This window comes from Rattus norvegicus, chromosome 1, assembly GCF_036323735.1.
Source record: "Rattus norvegicus strain BN/NHsdMcwi chromosome 1, GRCr8, whole genome shotgun sequence".
NCBI lineage: Eukaryota > Metazoa > Chordata > Mammalia > Rodentia > Muridae > Rattus > Rattus norvegicus.
In genome coordinates, this window is record NC_086019.1 from 114951981 (window position 1) to 114972518 (window position 20538).

The 20538-nt window shown below is 38.3% G+C and overlaps 1 protein-coding gene across 6 annotated transcripts in view; it reads left to right on the forward strand.

Moving 5' to 3' along the window:
• Positions 1-20538, forward strand: part of Luzp2 (leucine zipper protein 2) — a 386349-nt gene that overhangs the window by 218955 nt on the left and 146856 nt on the right. The window contains exon 6 of one of the 6 annotated variants that reach the window (XM_039100990.2): positions 1395-5909. The exons of the other annotated variants lie outside the window; for them this stretch is intronic. Within the exon in view, the coding sequence (XP_038956918.1) occupies positions 1395-1781 (387 nt within the window). The 3' untranslated portion in view covers positions 1782-5909. Of the gene's footprint in view, positions 1-1394; positions 5910-20538 lie in introns of those variants that run through there. 6 annotated transcript variants of the gene reach the window in all.

Below are 20538 nucleotides of genomic sequence, written 5' to 3' on the forward strand. Positions count from 1 at the left end.
ATTTTCTATATAGAATCTGCTTTTCTTTTAGCTCTGCTCCTTCGGAATGCCCTCTTCCGATTGTACCTGATTTAGTCAGTGACCCAAAAGCTGGATTATCTTTTTGTGCTCAAAGTCTTTAATGGTTTGTATTAGGTGCAGCCTGGCATTCTTCAAAGGAGAAACTTAAATCCCGGAACATTAGACTTTTTAATTATCATTAAAGAATCTATGTATAAGCAAAATAATAAGTATTTTTCAACTAAATTTACCAAATACTGGTTTTAGCTTGAAAATGATAATCTTTCTTTCTTATTAAAATTGTACATTTTAATCAAAAGTAAAAATGTGTTCAACTCTTTTTTTTTGGGGGGGGGGCTTCTGCAGATTTTATTTTTGCATGTAAACCAGTGGGGTGAGTCTTGATGGTGTGGGCACCCTAGAGATTACGCTGGAGTTCTGAGGGCTCCAGACACTAGCTGGAAAGTCAGGTGACAGAAACAATGATTCAGACCGATCACATGATTACAAAGCTGGAGGCTCCAGCAGGGCTCCAGGTGGTCAGCGGTGGACGTCTAAGGAAGCAGTGACATGGGAGGGGCAAGCACTGGGCCAGCCTTGAGCCGCCTGGATGACATCAGAGACAGAGGATCTGGTAGCTCCAGGGATCTCTGGTCCATGCCTTACTTGGCCAGGGGGTTCCTGAAGGACCTGCCAGCAAACTTGGCTTTGCTGCCCAGCTCCTCCTCGATTCTAAGGATCTGATTGTACTTGGCCAGGCGCTCAGATCGGCAGGGGGCACCAGTCTTGATCTGCCCAGTGCAGAACCCCACCACCAGGTCGGCAATGAAAGTGTCCTCAGTCTTCCCAGATCGATGGGACACCATGACAACCCAGCCATTGGACTGGGCCAGTTTACACGCCTGCAGAGACTCGGTCACAGAGCCAATCTGGTTCACTTTGAGCAGGAGGCAGTTGCAGGACTTCTCGCCTGCAGCCTTGGCGATCCGCTTAGGGTTGGTCACTGTGAGGTCATCCCCCACCACCTGGATGCCTGCAGTAGCTGTGAACTTCTGCCAAGCATCCCAGTCGTCCTGGTCAAAGGGATCTTCAATGGACACCACTGGTTAGTCCTTGATGAAGGACTTGTACAGGTCGGCCAGCTGGTCGGGTGTGATGTACCGGCTGGCGTCATCTGGAGACTTGAAGTCCAGGTCATACTTGCCAGCCCTGTAGAACTCGGGGGCAGCCACATCCATGCTGATGACAACCTGGTCAGTGTAGCCGGCCTTTGCAATCGCAGACTTGAGCAGCTCCAGTGCTTCTTTGTTCTCCAGGATGTTAGGTGCGAATCCACCCTCATCACCCACATTGGTGGCGTCTTTCTCATACTTCTCCTTGATGACGTTCTTCAGGTCGTGATAAACCTCTGCTCCAATGCGCATGGCTTCCCAGAAAGAGGATGCCCCCACAGGCAGGATCATGAACTCTTGCATGGCCAGCTTGTTGTCAGCATGAGAACCGCCGTTGATCACATTGAAGGCTGGGACCAGCAGGATGACTTCAGGGTTGCCGGCCAAGTCAGCAATGTGACGGTAAAGGGGCACCCCCTTCTCCACGGCACCAGCCTTGCAGACAGCCAGGGACACTCCCAGGATGGCATTTGCACCAAACTTAGATTTATTCTCTGTGCCGTCCATCTCGATCATCAGCTGGTCAATCTTCTCCTGCTCCACAACATTCAGTTTCTTGCTAACCAGAGCAGGTGCAATAGTGTTATTGATGTGCTCAACAGCCTTTGAGACACCCTTCCCCATGAAGCGGGTCTTATCATTGTCTCGGAGTTCTAGGGCCTCGTAGATGCCAGTGGACTCACCGCTGGGCACCGCAGCACGGAAGAGACCTTTTGCGGTGTAGAGATCCACCTCAATGGTGGGATTCCCACGGGAGTCAAAGCTCTCTGGCATGGATCTTGAGAATGGACATGGTGAAGTTCTGGCAGTAGGATCGCTGCGGAGGAAGGAAAGAGGGTCCTGTACACACCGAAGGGAGTCTTAAGGACAGACGTGAGCGCGACTCGGTACCGGAGAAGCACTAAGCGCCTCCCACTCCGACTTCCTTGTTCAACTCTTTATAGTTAAATCCCTAACATATTTTAAAGACAGACACATCAATGACTTTGTATCATTGTTTAATAATTTCATTATAAAGGACAATAGTACTAATATCAGTCTCTTTAATAGATGTAAAAATTGTCCATCCTCATAGCTTTTAATATTGGGCAGAAATTTTAAAAATATGTTATAATAATTCTGATGCCCACTAAAACACATTATAATGTGTTGTAGATATTAGCTAGAAATTTTAATCAAGAAATCAATCCTAGATATTTTGAGGAATAGTCATAGAATTGGATGGTTTAATACATTAAGGCTCACCTTTAGTTATGAGGTTAGGAACTTTTTTTTAAAAAGTTCTATTTTATGTAGTAATATTACTTTCCAAACCAATAAAGACATTTGTATTAGATTTGAGAGTAGATTGTTTCTAGAGAATTCTTGTTTCATCATGACCAGGCTTTGGAAACTTAACACAACTCATATTTCTCCTGAAATAAGAATTGCAATCTCTCTTCCCATGTCATAACTCTCCCTTTCTTTCTCCTCCTTTCTTCTTCCTATTCCTTCTCCTCCTCTTCTTTGTCTATCATCTCTACTTTCTTCTCCTTGTGTCCATGTCCTCTGCCTCCTTTCCTTTTCTTCTTTCCAGTTATCCCTCCAACTTCTCTATCTACTTTTGATAAAGATCTCAAAGATAATACTTTATAGTCTAGTGGAATGAAATAGGAAAGATTGTTTTAAATCTCTTGGAGCTGACTTAGGAAATGTGAAGATTGATTATAGCAAGCTTGAGTGAGACAATATATAATGAAAAAGTATTTTCACTTTCAGAATACTAATTCAAGAAAATATTTTATTTTATATATTAATACTAAATATACACAAATGTATATGCTATAAAATAATTTTTTAAATCATAAAGAATATCACAAAACAGACTTTTCCCTATCACAAAGTTTGCATATCTATATATGTGAATATTTCCATGTATTTAGTGCCTTCTGTGTTTTATTTGTTGTCCAAAATTAAGACAGCAAATAATAATAATTTTTAAAGAATATTTTATTTGATACAGTGTTTTTCACTTGTAATCCTAGTACTTGGTAGTACTAGGGAGGAGTGTCAGGACTTCAAAGTCATTGTAAGCAGGCTACTTAGAGAATTCAAGACCAACCAGGGTTGATTGAGATACAGGCATGGACACATATACACACATGCATCAAACAAAGAGAGTGAATGAATGAGCAAATGAATGAACAAATAAATGAATAAACAAGTAAATAAGCAGCATAGTACTAAAGGCATAAATCTGGGGCTGGAGAGACAGTTTTGTGGTTAATAATGCTTTGTGTTCTTGCAAAAGACTCAAATTCAGTTTCCAGCACCCATGTCTGTCAGTTCATAAAGATCCTAAATTCCATTTCTATGGAGTCTTAAGCCTTGTTATGTCATCTACTCATGTACACACACACATATGAATAACTGAAAAAAACCAAATCTTTAAAAATGGCATAAACCCCATAATATCAGAAAAATGTACAAAATCTCTAGAAAAATGCTCTGTGATTATGGGATTTGAAAAGATTCATGTGAAGTCAAAGTTTCTCCATTTTCTATGGTTTTGGAGATTAGCAATACTTTGGTGAGGAAAGCATTCTCTTGAAATGTGAATTATTATGTATTATTAATCTTATTAAAATGGCGACCCTGTATGTAAATGTACATCACGGTATGATAGGCCATGTTGCACTAGGAAGCTGTGATAGTCTTGTACAGCTCACATCTTTTTATATTTTAAGAGCTTATCAAGAATATTATATTACTAAATCTGTTGATACATATATAAAGGTATGTGATACATATAAGTTCAAAACAGGGAACCAGCTCAGATAAAAGAAAAACCTTATGAAAACTGTCTTAGTTAGGGTTTTACTGCTGTGAACAGACACCATGACCAAGACAAGTCTTTTAAAGGACATCATTTAATTGATGCTGGCTAACAGGTTTCAGATGTTCAGTTCAACATCAAGTGGGGAACATGGCAGCATCTAGGCAGGCATGACACAGAAGGAGCTGAGAGTTCTACATCTTAATCTGAAGGCTGACTTCTAGGTAGCTAGGAAGACGCTTTTAAGCCCATGCCCACAGTGACACACCTAACCCAACAAGGCCACACCTCCTCATAGTGCCACTCCCTGGGCCAAGCATATACAAACCATCACAAAAACTATATAATTGTGTAGAACTTGAATCCTAAATCCAGATTTCAAAATATTTGTTTTTTTTTCCAAAGGACATATTTTCAAATTGAACCACAAAGGCCATGAATAATTTTTAATGAAGCTTTTTAAAATGAAGTCAATTCTCTAGAATTTCTATGGATATTGAAAAATGTACTGTGATAAAGGAAACCATCAAGTACTCCTTAATTCTTCAGCCTGGAGCACAGATACTATCCTCAGCAAAGACAAGAAGAATGAAATGCAGGAAATAAACAGTTCCTGGGTGAGGGTAGTAAGGTATCACAATTCTTTTTACTATTAATATTTCCTCTTCTGTGTTTTGCTTTGTCATATACTGGGCAAAATGTTCATGTATTCTGGTCATATTCCTCAAATCAATTTTTCAGTTACATAGCAATGGGATTCATTAGTGAAACTTTTGTCCCTTCAGACAGATTACATAAACTCATTGAATTTGTGCTTTAAAGAAACAGCAGGTACACATAACAACCTCACCTAATAAAGATATTTTGCCATGGGGAAAGAAAACCCTGTAACACCCTTTGGTGGCAGAAACTTCAACCCCATCACTTTCAGTGTATTAGCTAAGGAGAGTTAGTACTCATGGGAAATTTTTTAGACAACTTTGTCAAAGATGCTAAGATTGTATGTCTTATAGGAGATGATATTGGGCTCTTAGTGTCACAAGAACAGAGGACCCAAGTGGTTTTCTCTTTATGTAGATTCAAATATAACACTTGACTTTTAAAAGAAGAATTAGATGTATTAGCCAAGCTGAAAATTTCAAAACACACATTGTTTCTATACCAAGTATTAGATGGGATTTTAACAATTGGTAGTTAGTAGAAACTTGACAGCCATCTATCCTTCTAACTGACCATAGTATCCAGTCTTGTAGAGGTAGGTGTTTGGCTTAGGTAAAGTCATGAGCACCATAGAATTCTACTCTAAATTATCAATGATAATGTAGCTGAAGTCAGAGATCTCAAACCAAACCAATGACTCATTGCAATGAACATTTGCAAGTAAAGAGTATGGGCAAAAATGTATACTGTGTGACACACTGTGATGAGATTTTTCTTTCTTACTTATTTTATTTTATTTTATTTTGGAGGTAGGTTGCAAGGGCTAACTGCAGATATGAAGAGACAAAGAGATGTGTGGTATTGGGTTGCACAATTGACATTCACAAACAAATAAATAAAAAGTAAAAAAAGTATACGTTAAATCTTTAATAGGCTAACTTGAATCTTCACAGATTCTATTTATTAAAAAAAGATGTTGAACCTTGCATAAATTATGTGGAAATTAAGTGTTAACTTTGTCTTTAACCATTTAGTAAGTATTATGGTGCTTCTGCTAAATGTAAGCAGAGTGAGAGATATACATTCCATGTTTTCTTAGGAATTCAATGTCAACTTCACTGTCACAAAAATGCTTCTCTTACCTTTGTGCCTGGCCTGAGTCTCTGAAATGTATTTTTGTGTATTTCCCGATTCTTAACTATACGTTATGTGATTATTACTTATATGATGCCTATGAAAATAAACGTCCTTTTTTTGAAAAACTAATGTATAAAAGTATAAAGAACTCATCCAGGACTCAGATGAGATTGTTTCTGGGGAGAAAGGGAAGGGAAGACAGACTGAGCAGTGAAAGTAAGCTTTCTTGTTGAAGCTTAGATTTTAGGAATGGGATAGTGGGGTGAGACATGCTTAAACATTACTGCTGATGCTGAATGTCCTCTGTTGATTCAAGAGTTCCCCCTTTTAATGATCTGTTTTGCTTTTTAATGTATGGGTGGATGTTTGTGTATGAGTGAGGAATGTGTGTGTGTGTGTGTGTGTGTGTGTGTGTGTGTGTGTGTGTGCGCGCGCGCGCGTGCGCATGTGGAGTACCAGATGCCCTAGCCTGAAGTTACAGAGACGGTTGACTTCCTGTGGATGCTAGGAATAAACTTTGAGTCTACTGTATTTTATCTAGTGCTCTTAACTTCTGGGCTAATCCCACAGCTCACAACCAAGGAACTTTCATGCACATCTCTGCATAGATAAGAAAACCTTGGGAACCTGTGGAGAATAAGAAGATGTAGCTTTCATAAGCAGTTAAGGATTTTATAGTACATTTCTTAGTGCATGGTACTTTTGGCTGCTCTTCATAGATTTTGACAGCTCTTCATAGATATTAGAATCATGCAATTCCTTGCACGCTCCATAGACCTTTATAGAAACATACAACTAAAATTGTGAATGAAGTTTGAAACTCTCCCTTTTCATTGTTTTATTTGGTGTGATATTTTTCAGTTGCTACCTTAAATTTCTTTCCCTACTTTCTACTTTACAGACCATCAAGCATTCATGACATTCAGTGTGAGGCTGACCATTAATCACATTCCTGTCACCAGCCTGACAGCTGGAATATTTCTTATTTATTCCTCACAGAGATTATTTTATCAAAATGACTCAAAACAAAGTGGGTTTTATTATTTTTGGTAAGCAACAACATACATCAAAAATTCAAGTGTTATGGTTGTTTAACATTTTGATGTTTCTACAATAAAAAGTTTCCTACATGGAGGTGGGTATTAGCTCTGATATAATAAAATACATGGCAAAGACATTAGGTACAATAATAGAAAATGACACTTCTTACAATAGGCATCAAAATAGAAATATTCAGAACTTTTATTCATCAATGAGGAAAGATGTTTAATGGAGTCTTGGAGGCTAAGAGTGAAACAGATAAATTTAAATCATTCAGCATTTCCTGAAGGCTTTCTCAGAAGTCACTGATTGCTTAATGCCAGGGATACATTCTGCAAGACGCACCATGCCATTTCAGTCCATGAAAACACCAAGAATGCATGTACTTTAACCCATATAGTCTGTCTATGTCACGCAGCCTTGTGCTGCTATGTCCACATGAAAAAACCACAAAGCATTCATTACAATGCAAGACAAGTCAACGTAATGAAGAAATGCAGAGCTGAATACATAGAGGACTCTTTCATAAGCACAGCATTGTAGTTCAGGATAAACTGCTTTCAGTAGGAGTGCACTGTTAATCACATTTCTATTACCAGTCTTAACAACTGCAATTTTTTTATATATTGATTCATCATTTACAGTACAGTTCATATGTAATCTAATAGCATAGTCACGGTCACTGTCTAGAACTACATGATATGTCGGACTGTATGTGTACCTAGTGAGTCTTGTTTCCATGCTTGCAAGCTTGAAAATGTAGATATGTACTCTTACTGCACAGAGGTCTCTTGACTGCCCTACCTTTTGAAATGGTTTAGTATCACAGAAGACTTTAGTTTCCTTTTTTTATTGGTTATTTTGTTTATTTACATTCCAAATGTTATCTCCCTTTCTCATTTTCCCTCCCAACTCCCACCCCTCCATTCTACACCCTCCCCTGCCTCCATGAGGATGCTCCCCACCCACCTTAGCCTTTCCCTACACTGGGGCACCATCCTTCATGGGACACAGGGCTTCCCATCCCATCCATGCCAGATAAGGCCAGCCTCTGCAGCTGGAGCCATGGATCCCTCCATGTGCATTCTTTGGTTGGTGGTTCGGTTCCTGGGAGCTCTGACAGGTTTAGTTGGTTGATATTGTTGTTCTTCCTATGGAGTTGCAAAACCCTTCAGCTCCTTCAGTCCTTCACCTAACTCCTCCATTGGGGTTCCTGTGCTCAGTCTAATGGTTGGCTGCAAGCATCCACATCTGTGTCATTAAGGCTCTGACAGAGCCTCTCAGGAGATATCCATATCAGGCTCCTGTCAGCAAGCACTTCTTGGCATCAGCAAGTGTCTGGGTTTGGTGGCTGCATATGGGCAGACTCTAGTTTTCAATAGATACCAATTTCAGTATTGGCTAGAAAAAATGTGTAGGACCACTATCAGTAAAATGCATTTAACATTTCTACTAACAGTTTTAGGAAACAATTTTATTTTTGTATAAAGTATGTCACTTTCCCTCAGCTCGTGTTAAACACACGACTGAGGCTTGGACTGCGTAACTACAGTTTCACATACTTTGAATATTTGATGGTCTCTGGGATCCACTGAGATTCTAGCTGAATAAAGCTGCAAGCCACACTATCTGCAGGGAGCTGAGAGATCATATATGCACATATCATCAGAAATGATAAAGAAGGCACACGATTTAGCATACCGGCCTTCCTCCAAATGTTAATTCACAGAAAACCATGTAACATTTCTCCTGGGTGCTTTTAGGGCTTAATTTTTCCTGCAATCATAATCTCCTTTTAAACAAGTGGTAAGGCCACTCTCACGAGTTACTATTGGCAGTAGCTATAGTAATAGGAACTGTTAAAATGTTCTCTGTAGTTTTAATACATTTTATTTTTTATTATTTAAGACCTTTATTAACAGGTGCTTGCAGTTTGTTGACTTTTTTGAAAAATCAAGTTGTAAACTTTATTATAAATTAAAGTTCTTTAAAAGCTCGATTTGACCAGATATGAAACAGTTTTTAAACCATTAAGGGTGTACTGAGAAAAACCAGACCTTTGGAAAAAAAGACGTTTGTCATGACCAAAAATAGACATCTGGTAAATGTAATAAAAACCCCAAGCTACATAAATAATTCAGATAGTTATAATCTATCTTATCAATGGGCAAAAAGCAAACACTTAAGGTCTTCACTCTAAACTTTCTTCATTTTTTTTTCATTTTTCCTTCTTTTATAATGTTCACTATGATGAAATATTAAATTTTTTCAAATACTTTTTTAATTGGATATTTTCTTTATTTACATTTCAAATGTTATCCCCTTTCTTTGTTTCCTCTCAGGAAACCCACCCTATCTCATTCCCCCTCCCCTTGCTTCAGTGAGAGTGCTCCCCCACCTACCCACCCAATCCCTCCTGCCACCCTACCCTGACATTCCCCTACACTGGGTCATCAAGCCTTCACAGGACCAAGGACCTTTCCTCCCACTGATGCCTAACAAGGCCATCCTCTGCTACATATGCAGCTGGAGTCATGGGTCTGACGATGTGTACTCTTTTGTTGGTGGTTTAGTCACTGTGAGCTGTGGTATGTCCGGTTGGTTGATATTGTTGTTCTTCCAGTGAGATTGCAAACAGGTTCAGGTCCTTCAGTCCTTTCTCTAACTCCTCTATTAAGAACCCCGTTCTCAGTACAATGGTTGGCTAGGATCATCCACCTCTGTATCTGTCGGGCTCTGGCAAAGACTCTCAGGAGACAGCTATATCAGACTCCTGTCAGCATGCACTTCTTGGCATCAACAATAGGGTCTGGGTTTGGTGACTGTATATAAGGACATTCTCTGGATGTCCTTTCCTTCACTCTCTGCTCCACACTTTGTCTCCATATTTCCACCTATGAGTATTTTGTTCCCCCTTCTAAGAAGTACAAAAATATCCACACTTTGGTCTTCCTTCTTCTTGAGTTTCATGTGATCTGTAAATTGTATCTTGGGTATTCTGAGCTTTTGGGCTAATATCCACTTATCAGTGTGTTTTTTTTGTGATTGGGTTACCTCACTCCAAATGATACTTTCTAGTTCCATCCATTTGCCTAAGAATTTCATGAAGTCATTGTTTTTAATAGCTGAGTAGTACTCCATTGTGTAAATGTACTATATTTTCTGCATCCATTCCCCTGTTGAAAGATATCTGGGTTCTTTCCAGCTTCTGGCCATTATAAATAAGGCTGCTATGAGCATAGTGGAGCATGTCTCTTTGTTATAGGTTGGAGACTCTTTTGGGTATATGCCCAGGAGTGGTATAGCTGGGTCCTCAGGTAGTACTATGTCCAATTTTCTGAGGAAACACCAGACTGACTTCTAGAATGGTTGTACCAGCTTGCAATCCCACCAACAATGGAGGAGTGTTCCTCTTTCTTCACTTCCTTGCCAGCAGCTGCTGTTACCTAAGTTTTTGATCTTAGCCATTCTCACTAGTGTGAGGTGAAATCTCAGGGTTGTTTTGACTTGCATTTCCCTGATGACTATGGATGTTGAACATTTCTTTAGGTTCATGGCCATTGAATGTTCCTCAGTTGAAAATTTTTTTGTTTAGCTCTGTACCCACTTTTTTAAATAGGGTTATTGGTTCTCTGGAGTATAACTTCTTGAGATATTTGTAGATATCAGATATTAGCCCTCTATTTGATGTAGGATTGGTAAATATCTTATACAACAAAAGGAGGTCAAAGGGATATGAATTGGAAAGGAAGAAGTCAAAATATCACTATTTGAAGATAATATGATAGTATACTTAAGTGACCCCAAATATTCCACAAGAGAATTTCTACAGCGAAAAACAACTTCAGCAAAGTGGCTGGATATAAAATTAACTCAAACAAGTCAGTAGCCTTCCTCTACTCAAAGGATAAAGAGGCTAAGAAAGTAAATAGAGAAACTACACCCTTCACAATAGTCACAAATAATATAAATACCTTGGTGTGACTCTAACCAAGCAAATGAAAAATTTGTATATCCAGAACTTCAAGTCTCTGAAGAACAAAATATCAAAGATCTCAGAAGATGGAAAGATCTCCCATGCTCATGGATTGGCAGAATTAATATAGTAAAAATAGCCATCTTACTGAAAGCAATCTACAGATTCAATGCAATCCCCATCAAAGTTCCAACTCAATTCTTCATAGAGTTAGAAAGAGCAATTTGCAAATTCAATTGGAACAACAACAACAACAACAACAACAAAAACCCCAGGATACAGAAAACTATCCTCAAAAATAAAAGAACGTCTGGGAGAATCACCTTTCCTGACCTCAAGCTGTATTACAAGCAATCATGATAAAAAAAACTATATGGTATTGGTACAGAGACAGGCAGATAGATCAGTGGGATAGAATTGAAGACCCAGAAACTAACCCACACACCCTGGTCACTTGATCTTTGACAAAGGAGCTAAAAACATCCAGGAAAAAAACATTTTCAACAAATGATGCTGGTTCAACTGGTGTTCACCATGCAGAAGAATACAAATCACTTAGATCCATTCCTATCTCCTTGTACAAAGCTCAAATCCAAGTGGATCAAGGACCTCCTCATAAAACCAGATACACCGAAACTAATAGAAGAGACAGCGGGAAAGTGCCTTAGTTCATTTCTTATTGGTGGCATTTCATATTCATTTTTTCTTGGTGAATGACAAAACCGGATGATGGTAGAGTTGCTAAACTGGTATTTACTCAGCTCTGCTCTGCTCTGCCTCGGATTGGTTGAAATCCGAGCTGGCAGATTGACTGCTTTTGTCTGTTTGCCATGCTGTCATTCAGAGTTCTCTGGGACTCTCTTTGATTTCCTTTGTCCTCTTCATTGCCATCCTCTCTCGGCTGTCTTTGGTGTGGAGAGCACCTGTGTAATCACATTCTCTAACCCTGATACATATTCTGTCTCACTGGTCTACCTTGCTCTCCTTCACCCTAGCTGTCAGCGTCCTCCATCACTTCTCCTTGCACAGGGGATTGGAATACTGTGGTCCACGAGCCTAGGGTCTTCACGTGTAATAAGGTGAGAACCTTTGCCAGCGATAGGGCTGGAGTTGTTTGGCCTGGCCTTCAGGAGAGCTTTCCGATCCCTCATTCTTTTCCCTACTCTCACTATTCTGATAATTTTTCTGATAACTGCGTGGAGGACCCCTACCATGTGGATAGCGTCTATAACGGTAAGGTCTGCTGAGTATTTACTGCCTTGAACTGGAATTCCACCAGGGCCTGTAGCATTTGCTGCCTCTGCATCCCTTTCTCCTTCAACAACATCAAACTCCAGTCTCTCCATCTCCTACACTGCGAAGGTACTTCCTGGGGTTATTGTTTATGGCAATCTGGTGTACAAATAAGTCTTCTTTGGTGTCATTCCTGTTGATAAAACCATATTCGTTCCTTAGATTGAACCATTTTATTGTTTCCCAAATCTTTGGAGAGATGACTTTCTTGTTCCTGCCTGTGGCGCTTGACACCTGCACTGCTTTCTGTGGAGACAGGCATGTTGGCGTCGCTGAGGACAGCAGCTGCTGAGTCTTGGCCTGCTCCTGGTGGTTGTGATGGTGAATGGGCCCTGTGGCGATGGCGGCATCTCCTCGTGGGTGTGATTGTGACTAGGCCTGCAGAGGCAGTGAGGTTCTCAGGGCTCCCTGGGGTCTGCTCTCTGCTCATACATTTTATTTAAAATAGAATTAAATCACTCTCTCTTTCTCTTTCCTCTCTCTAGCCCATACTACAATCCCATTCTCAAACTGATAGCCTCTTTCTCTTTGATTCCTTGGGTAACGCACATGTATGTGCGCGCACACACACACAAAAGTACAACGTACTGAAACTGTTTTTGTTGTTTCTGTATGTATGATTACAGGGCTTACCAGGTTAATATTAGATAACCAATAAGGGGGTTTATCCCTGGGTGAAGTTTATTCTCTCTCTCTCTCACCATATATAAGTTGCACATAATGGGCCCTCAACAAAATTTTCCTCTTCCATGGTAATATGTCCATTGATATTGTTACTGTTCTGGACTTTTTATTTAGCTGTTTCTAGGGGAGACTGTTTTATATTAGATTTCCTTGTATTTCTTTTCTCTTACAATCTTTCCACTCTTCCACTTCTGATGTTCCCTGAGCCATAGATGTAGGGGTGGTTACTTAGATATAGTAAACAATTATAAAATAAATTGTTTTACTTAAGGTAGAAATATAAAAACCAGGAAAGGTATTACCACAAAGATATGTCCTATTTAGACAGTATTCTAAAATGCTCAACACAAAATAAATGGAGATACCAATATATAGAAGCACTTAAAGTGACATAAAACATTCTGTTTAGAAGCATTGTTTTTTCAAGAAATGAGTGGAAAGAAATCATCCATACCATTTAATCATCTGTCAATAAAAATCAGATCTAAGTGTTAAAAGAAATAATACCATAGCACAATACACTTGGAGCACATTACACATAAATATCTTATAGCTAGAGTGAGCATTGCAGAGAAAGAAATTATCGCAGTGAAGAATGATTATGTCAGAGAACAAGAGCATGTCAAGAAACTGGGCTGAAAGATAGGTGAAAATGAAATCACGGGGTGACATTTTGTCTCCTAGAAATGTCAGAGAAGCTATAGCCATTAAGTCTCATCAGCATGACTATATAAGCAAGAACTGAACAAACAAAACAACAAAATATAGGCTAATACACGAAAGGAAAACCTCATGGGAAGTTAGCCCTAGACAATGATCTGTGGGATAACTAAGAAATGCTGAAACCCTATTCTTTTCCTTTCCCTAATTAGTTATCTGATACCAATGGACAGCACTGAAATCAAACACACACACACACACACACACACACACACACACACACACACACACACACACAGGTAACTTTTACAGACTAGGCAGAGTATATTAATATATTTAGAAGTGTGTGTCTGTGTCTATCTCTATGTGTGTTTGTGTGTGTATATGTCTTTGTGTGTGCCAGTGTCTTTGTATGTGTCTGTGTGCGAATAGATGTCAAAGGTAAGTAAGCAAGGGGCAGTGTTCGGAAAAGTATGGAGGAAAAAAGGAAAAAGTGGAATGCAATGTAATATCTTAGTTTAAAACATTTTTAAAGTACCCATAGTTTATGGAGCTACCTCTGAATATCTTATGTGGTCAGAGGCTATCTATCTGTATTTAGAAGTTCATTCTTACATATATTAGTTATATTTGAAAGCTTTGGTCTGTATATTATTCTTGATAACGTCATTGGAGAGTCAAGCTTTATTGTGAGGTAAACAAAGAAGGAAGCCATGCATGGCCACTCTGTCACCTACAGTAGAACCCCACAGAGATCCTTTCATAGACAAAATGGTCCAACAAAAACATCCAAAGTTTCTCCAGATCTGAGGTCTGGAGATTTAGTTCCACACATATGGAATCATACTTAGAGACACACAGATAACACATTTTAAAAAGACATTTCAAAAGCAAGAGAACTAGAAAAACAGAAAAAGACAGAAACAAAACAAAACAAGCAAAAGCATTCTCCTGATGACTTGTTTTGATGAAGGTCAAACACTAAACTTAATCCTCTCACAAGAACTCGAATAATAATCTATGCATTTATGTATTTCTATGCTTCTACCTGATTACAGTTGGATTTAATATGATACAATGAGAGAGCACTTCTATTATAATATGTCATTACAGCAAAAGTTTTATTTATTCAGAGGTTAAAGCAGCAAGCCATTTAGAGCCTGCTTCAGGTAGCTTTGAATTTTACCACTAATATTTCTTTTCATTAGAATGCCTCTCTATACACTTACCCACTGAAAATAAAGTTTGCTGTGATTATCACTCCACTAAAAATACAAATGCAAAAATTTCCATGCAGATTTAGGACAAAACCCAACAATTTTTTGAATCAGTAATAAGTGTAATCTTTATTACGCCGGTTATTGATGTCAAGCATTTTAGATGCTTTGCACTTGTACCCTGCTTGTGTTAGGAATATTGCTATTGATATCACTTACCTTGTTGCCTGAATTTGGTGTATTTCTGCAAGCCTCAGGTGGTTCTATGCAAGTAAGTTCTATGCAAGGTGGTTTGAGCATGTAACAAGGTTTAAAATGGACGTTTCTGTTTTTTATGGAGGAGAGGTGAATGGGAGGCCACTCCCCATGAGTGGCCAAGCTGAACTGGAAGGATATTGCATGGAGGTCAGAGTAAAGAGGATCATTTTAAAAATGTCAGTTTGCTTTAGGCTTGGTATTGGTGTGCTGTGCACAGCTTTCCGCTTAGGATTTATAATGAATAGAAAGCAGTAAGACAGCAGAGTTCTGTGGTCTCTGTAGGAGGAAGACAGAATGAGGAATCCTGGGATGCGATTTCAAATCAGAGGAGGAGAACAGAAACCTTGGTTTGAAGGGGGAGGGGGGTGCTAATTTCCTGCAGTGAGATCTAACCAACTGCTAGGTTAAAAACAAAAACAAAAACCAAACAAACAAAAAAACCAAAACACTGCCAACAGTTTTGTTCCCATAGAAAGAGGATCAGAGGCGAGCAGAGAGACCTCACAATACAACTGAAGAAGTGAAGAACTAAAAGAGCAAACCTGAGAGGGGGCAAGGAAATGCAGAGCTGTGGTTCTCTGTACAAAATCTACAGCAGGGCAAGCCAGTCAAAATTCTAGACTAGATGAGGAAGATGTATTCCCAACCCAGCCCTGACTAAGCAGCTGCTGGCATCTGATAGCTGCTGAGACCGGAACTACTAGTAGGATTTGTATGATACAACAGAAGTACAGCACTGGCTTGACTTAGTTGGTAGTAAATGATTTTTAATTGGGATTAAAAAACATGAAATTGGCTGTAAAACAAATTGAAGTGAACATGAGAAAGTTGGGAGGGGAAATGGGTCATGTTTCACTATATACAAGTATAAATTTTTCAAAAATAAAGAAATTATAAACAAAGTCCTTGTTACAGTGTCTAATGCTGGGCTGGAGAGATGGCTCAGCCGTTAAAGGCTAGGCTCACAACCAAAAATACAGTGTCTAATGCTGCAACAAAATACCATGACCTAAATTTCAAATAGGGGGAAAAGGGTTTATTTGGCTTATACTTTCACATTGCTGTTCATCACCAATACAGTCAGGACAGGAACAAAACAAGACAGGAACATAGAGGCAGAAGCTGATGCAGAGGCCATAAAGGGTGCTGCTTACTCGTTAACTCTCTGTGGTTTGATCAGTCTGCTTTCTTCCCAGGACTACCAAGCCAGGAAGGCGCTATCTAAAATGTGCTAGACATTCCGCCATCAATCACTAATTGAGAAAATGCCTTATAGCCAGATCAAACAGACACAAATACCCAAGGAAAATTTATTCTGTAATCTCTGGGAACTTGCTTTATAACCTTTATTTTTAATTATGTATTTGTGTTTTTATATGGATGTGAGGATGTACATTGGAGTGCAAGTGGCTGTACAGATCAGATGTTAGGTTCCTTGGAATTAAAGACAGTTGGAAGATACACAATATGGATACATGGATACTGTGGATAACACAGAGATCTTCAGCAAGAGCATTTGTTTGTTTAACTAATGAGCAATCATCCCCATTCCAAAAGCTTTTATATTCTTTTAATTTTTAAGATTCTGGTATAGTTACCACATTTCTCCCTTTTCCTCCTCCTAGATCCTCACATATGTCCCTCTCCATTCTTCAAACCCACGACCTCTTTCTCTGTTTATTGTCATGCATATGTGTGTGGTATGTATGTATGTATGTATGTATGTATGTATGTATGTATGTATGTGTATGTGTGTGTGGTTTTTAACTCAATATAATTATTAAAAACAAGCAGAAATCTTATTAATTGTAGTATAATAAAAGGTAATACAAATCTAACCATACAGTGAAGAAATTCATTGAGAAAATGACCCTGAATACAAACTGAATGGAATGAATGAGATTTCACCTTCAACATTTTAATGCTCACACTTGACAGTTTATATTTATCAAATAATTCTGTATCCTTTGTAAGATTCCTGACCCTCACTCTACCAAAAGAGCTGTAAAGTGATACATAAATCACCTTGCCTTTCTATGTGAAGACTGATGTTGCTTTATGGCAATAAAATAACATTTATAAGAACTGTATATTCTCCCCTTTTCTCTAGTAGCTTCAGTGTGTTTTTCAAAGGATCTTTTTTGTAAACATGAGCTAAAGTAGCACACCCAAACACAGTTTCCTTTAATGTGTTGGTAAAGATCCATTCTATCTTTCACTGAGCATTAAATCAAGATAAATTAGAAAATTTGCTAAACTTCCTTATTATGCAAAATCATTAAGACTCTTATCAACTGAAGATTAGGCAGCACTTCAGACAATGTTTCATGTATAATTACTAAGTATTGAAATTAGAATATGATTGTGTTTTACAAAGTTCCAGTTATAAGCTTTGAAAGAGAAATTTCAAAAGTGTTTACAACAGTGTTTACAAAGCATGTTCTGCTTGAAAGACGTTATTGATTAGATGAATGTTTCACCCATTACAATGATTTCTATGAAAATATGCATATTTATAAACAAAATGATATGCTTCTCTTGTAACTTGGAATCCTGTGTGCAGGGCAGATCAGAGGAAAACCTTCGACTTGGGGGCCATAGTTAGTTCCCACAAGTCACATACTTTAGGTCTTATGACGCTGTGAGAAGCACATCGAAAGAAGGGACCCAGTAAAATCTGTAACAATTCACGACAACTGTGCCATGCTACCCATGCCATGAAGACTGAAAATGTAGCAGAGAAACATCCAGAACAAATTTTAACTAATTAGTAAAGGAAGATGCACAATTCTGGAAGGATTTTGTCCTCTTCTGGATTGTGCCGCATTTCTACTGAACACTCAAACTAAAGAAATGGGGAAAAAATAATGACAGGACAAGAAAAATGTGGGAAAGATGGCCAACAACAAAACAATATGATTGCTACAATTAAAATATTCATAGTTTAATTGTTCTGGAGGCATTTGGTTTCTAAATTTATTACTTATTTCATTTAAAAATATATTTCACTTTCATCATTCTGCAGTATGATGTTGAAATATTTCCCCCAGAGACTGAGATGCATAAAGATGTTTTCTATAAGTGTTCCAATCTTGTCTATTACTTAGAATCTCTTAGGGTGAGGTTTAACCTGCTCATTCCTGGGATTTATTCTGGATCATAATAAATCAAATTGGATTTTCTAGTTCCAAGTCTCAGACATCCATATTAAAAAGCCCGTTCCCCACATTCACAGACTTGATTCCACTAGGCAAAGCATGAAAAAGTGAGAACAGACTTTGAATGTGCAAAATATCAAACTTCTTCCCTCTGTGATCATGAGCAAGTAGAAGTAGCTACTGCATTATGCCTTCACATTTTTTCTTCTGGCTCCTAAACAGAAATATATCTGGGATGTGTTGCCTTAAGAAACAGAAATAGTGTTTTCATATTAATACAACATATGCATGGTTCTTACAAGTTCCTCCACTTGTAATAATTAGTTCTAATTGTGTTTCATTGTGCTGAAATATGCTTAAAGTTGCAATACATATTTCTTGTCAATTTGGACATTCTACTGCTTAGATCAGTAAAGTGATCCTTGTGTAGAAAAGAACGATTTGTGTAAGTTTACAGAGCCAAGAGTTCATGGATCTTTACCAAATTTTTTCATGCTCCTTTCATTACACAGCGTGTTCATAGCCAGAAAGAACTACCTTGAGAAATGTTGCAACTGTTAACTTTGTCAATAAAAAACTCAGTGCTCTAAATTCTTAATGCAGAGAGAAGTCTTTATACCTATTGTTCAGTAAGGCTTGTTTTATTAATATTTATTGAAAGTGAAGATTAAAATAAAATACGTCATACTACATTCTTTATATTTTTTTAAAACCACTTCCGTGGTATATCAAGAAGGTATAGAAAATTGATGAGTGAATTCTGAATAAAGAATAAAAAGAGCCATCCTTCCCCAGGAAGTAACCCAATATGTATAGTTCTCAGCCCTCATCTAGGAAACTTCTCTGTTTCTTTATGAGAGATGAACACTATTACAGAAAACAACCAACCAAAATGCAGAGTTGAGTGTTCCAGTCCTGTGGATACATCTACGAAGCAGCTTCTGCTCCTAACATTCATGGGACATTGAAAAAGAGATGGGAAGTTTGTAAATGCCAGAGAGTCAGTGTGTTTGCTGTGAAACTGTGTCTCCTAGTAAGGTCAGAAACTACACTCATAAAATCTCATCAAACCAACTGCCTACAAATGAGCTGAACAAGGACAACTATAAACATCCCAACGCGGACGGAGGAAAGCTGACAAAGCCTCAGGCCGGCATAATGAACTACGGGACTCTGAGGAATATTGGGAGTGGTAGAAATAATCTTATCCAGGGATAAACATACCAATTGGTTATTGAATATCAAATGGTCATCCATGAATACATTCATATAAGTAACTGAGTAGATTATATCTATCTGAGTATAAAAATAATTAATGAAAACGAGGTCATAAATTGAAAGAGAGCAAGAGGTGCAGTTTAAAAGAAGGGAAGGGAAAGGGAAATTATGTGATGATAATATAATCTTAAAATGAATAAAAATGAATAAAAAACTTAATTAGGTCATGTTGATCTTCAGATAGGATTTGAGTGTCAAACAATAGTATTCAATTACTGATGTTTAAGATAAGCAGTGTTGTAGCTGTGATATCACAGCAACCAGTATTGCAGATAAGATCTCATAGCAGCCAGAGTTTTTAATACTGAAATTGGGGTTACAAAATTTTAAAAAAGGAAAAAGGAAACAACCATATGAAGAAGCTGTCTACCAAACTCCAAGGAGAGCTAATCATCAAACAAATAGGATAGTGCTGAATAATTATATGTTAAATAACAAACCTGTATTAAAATTAGTAAATACGAAATCCTAAAATATATAAAAAGGTACCGAGGCTCAAAGGAAAGAAGAGAGGGAGCAAGGAAATGTGAAGATTAAAATGCTTGTCTGGTCCAGAAAAATATCTCCATAAAGTATCTATGACCTATGGCATTTACTAATAATAAAAAATAAGCTTGTGGTAGAAACACATGCCACAGAATGCTAACTAAATAAAAAGTGACATAGTGACATATTCTCATTGCCTCATGTCAGGCTGGTGCTACAGTGCAGATGGATTTACCATCATTTTCGGGAAGGGAAGACTCAAAGAGGTTCTCGTTTTTTCTGGTGGGTGTCCTGTGTGTATTTCTGCTTCTTGTCTTGGTCTGCAGAGGGACAGGTTACCATTTTGTGCTTAAATGGGTCAAACCTAGTAATGAGTGTCTTATTTTCATCTTGTTCCTGAGATAAAATACCCTGACAAAAGTATAAAGAGATAGGGTTTATCAGGGAGCATAGTTCTAAGATACAGTTCACCATAGTAGGGAAGTCAATGAGGTAAGAGCTTAAGTAGCTGGTAACAGCAAATCCAGAATGGGAAAGCAGATAATGATGTTTGCTGCTGCCCAGCTTCCTTTCTCAGGTTATACACTATAGGATCTCAGCCCGGGAACGGCGCCAAGTACAATGGCTATGTTTTCTTACTTCAGTTAAAGCAATAATTCTTGACAAGCATGCTCAGAAGCCCATAATCTATGATTCTCTGGGT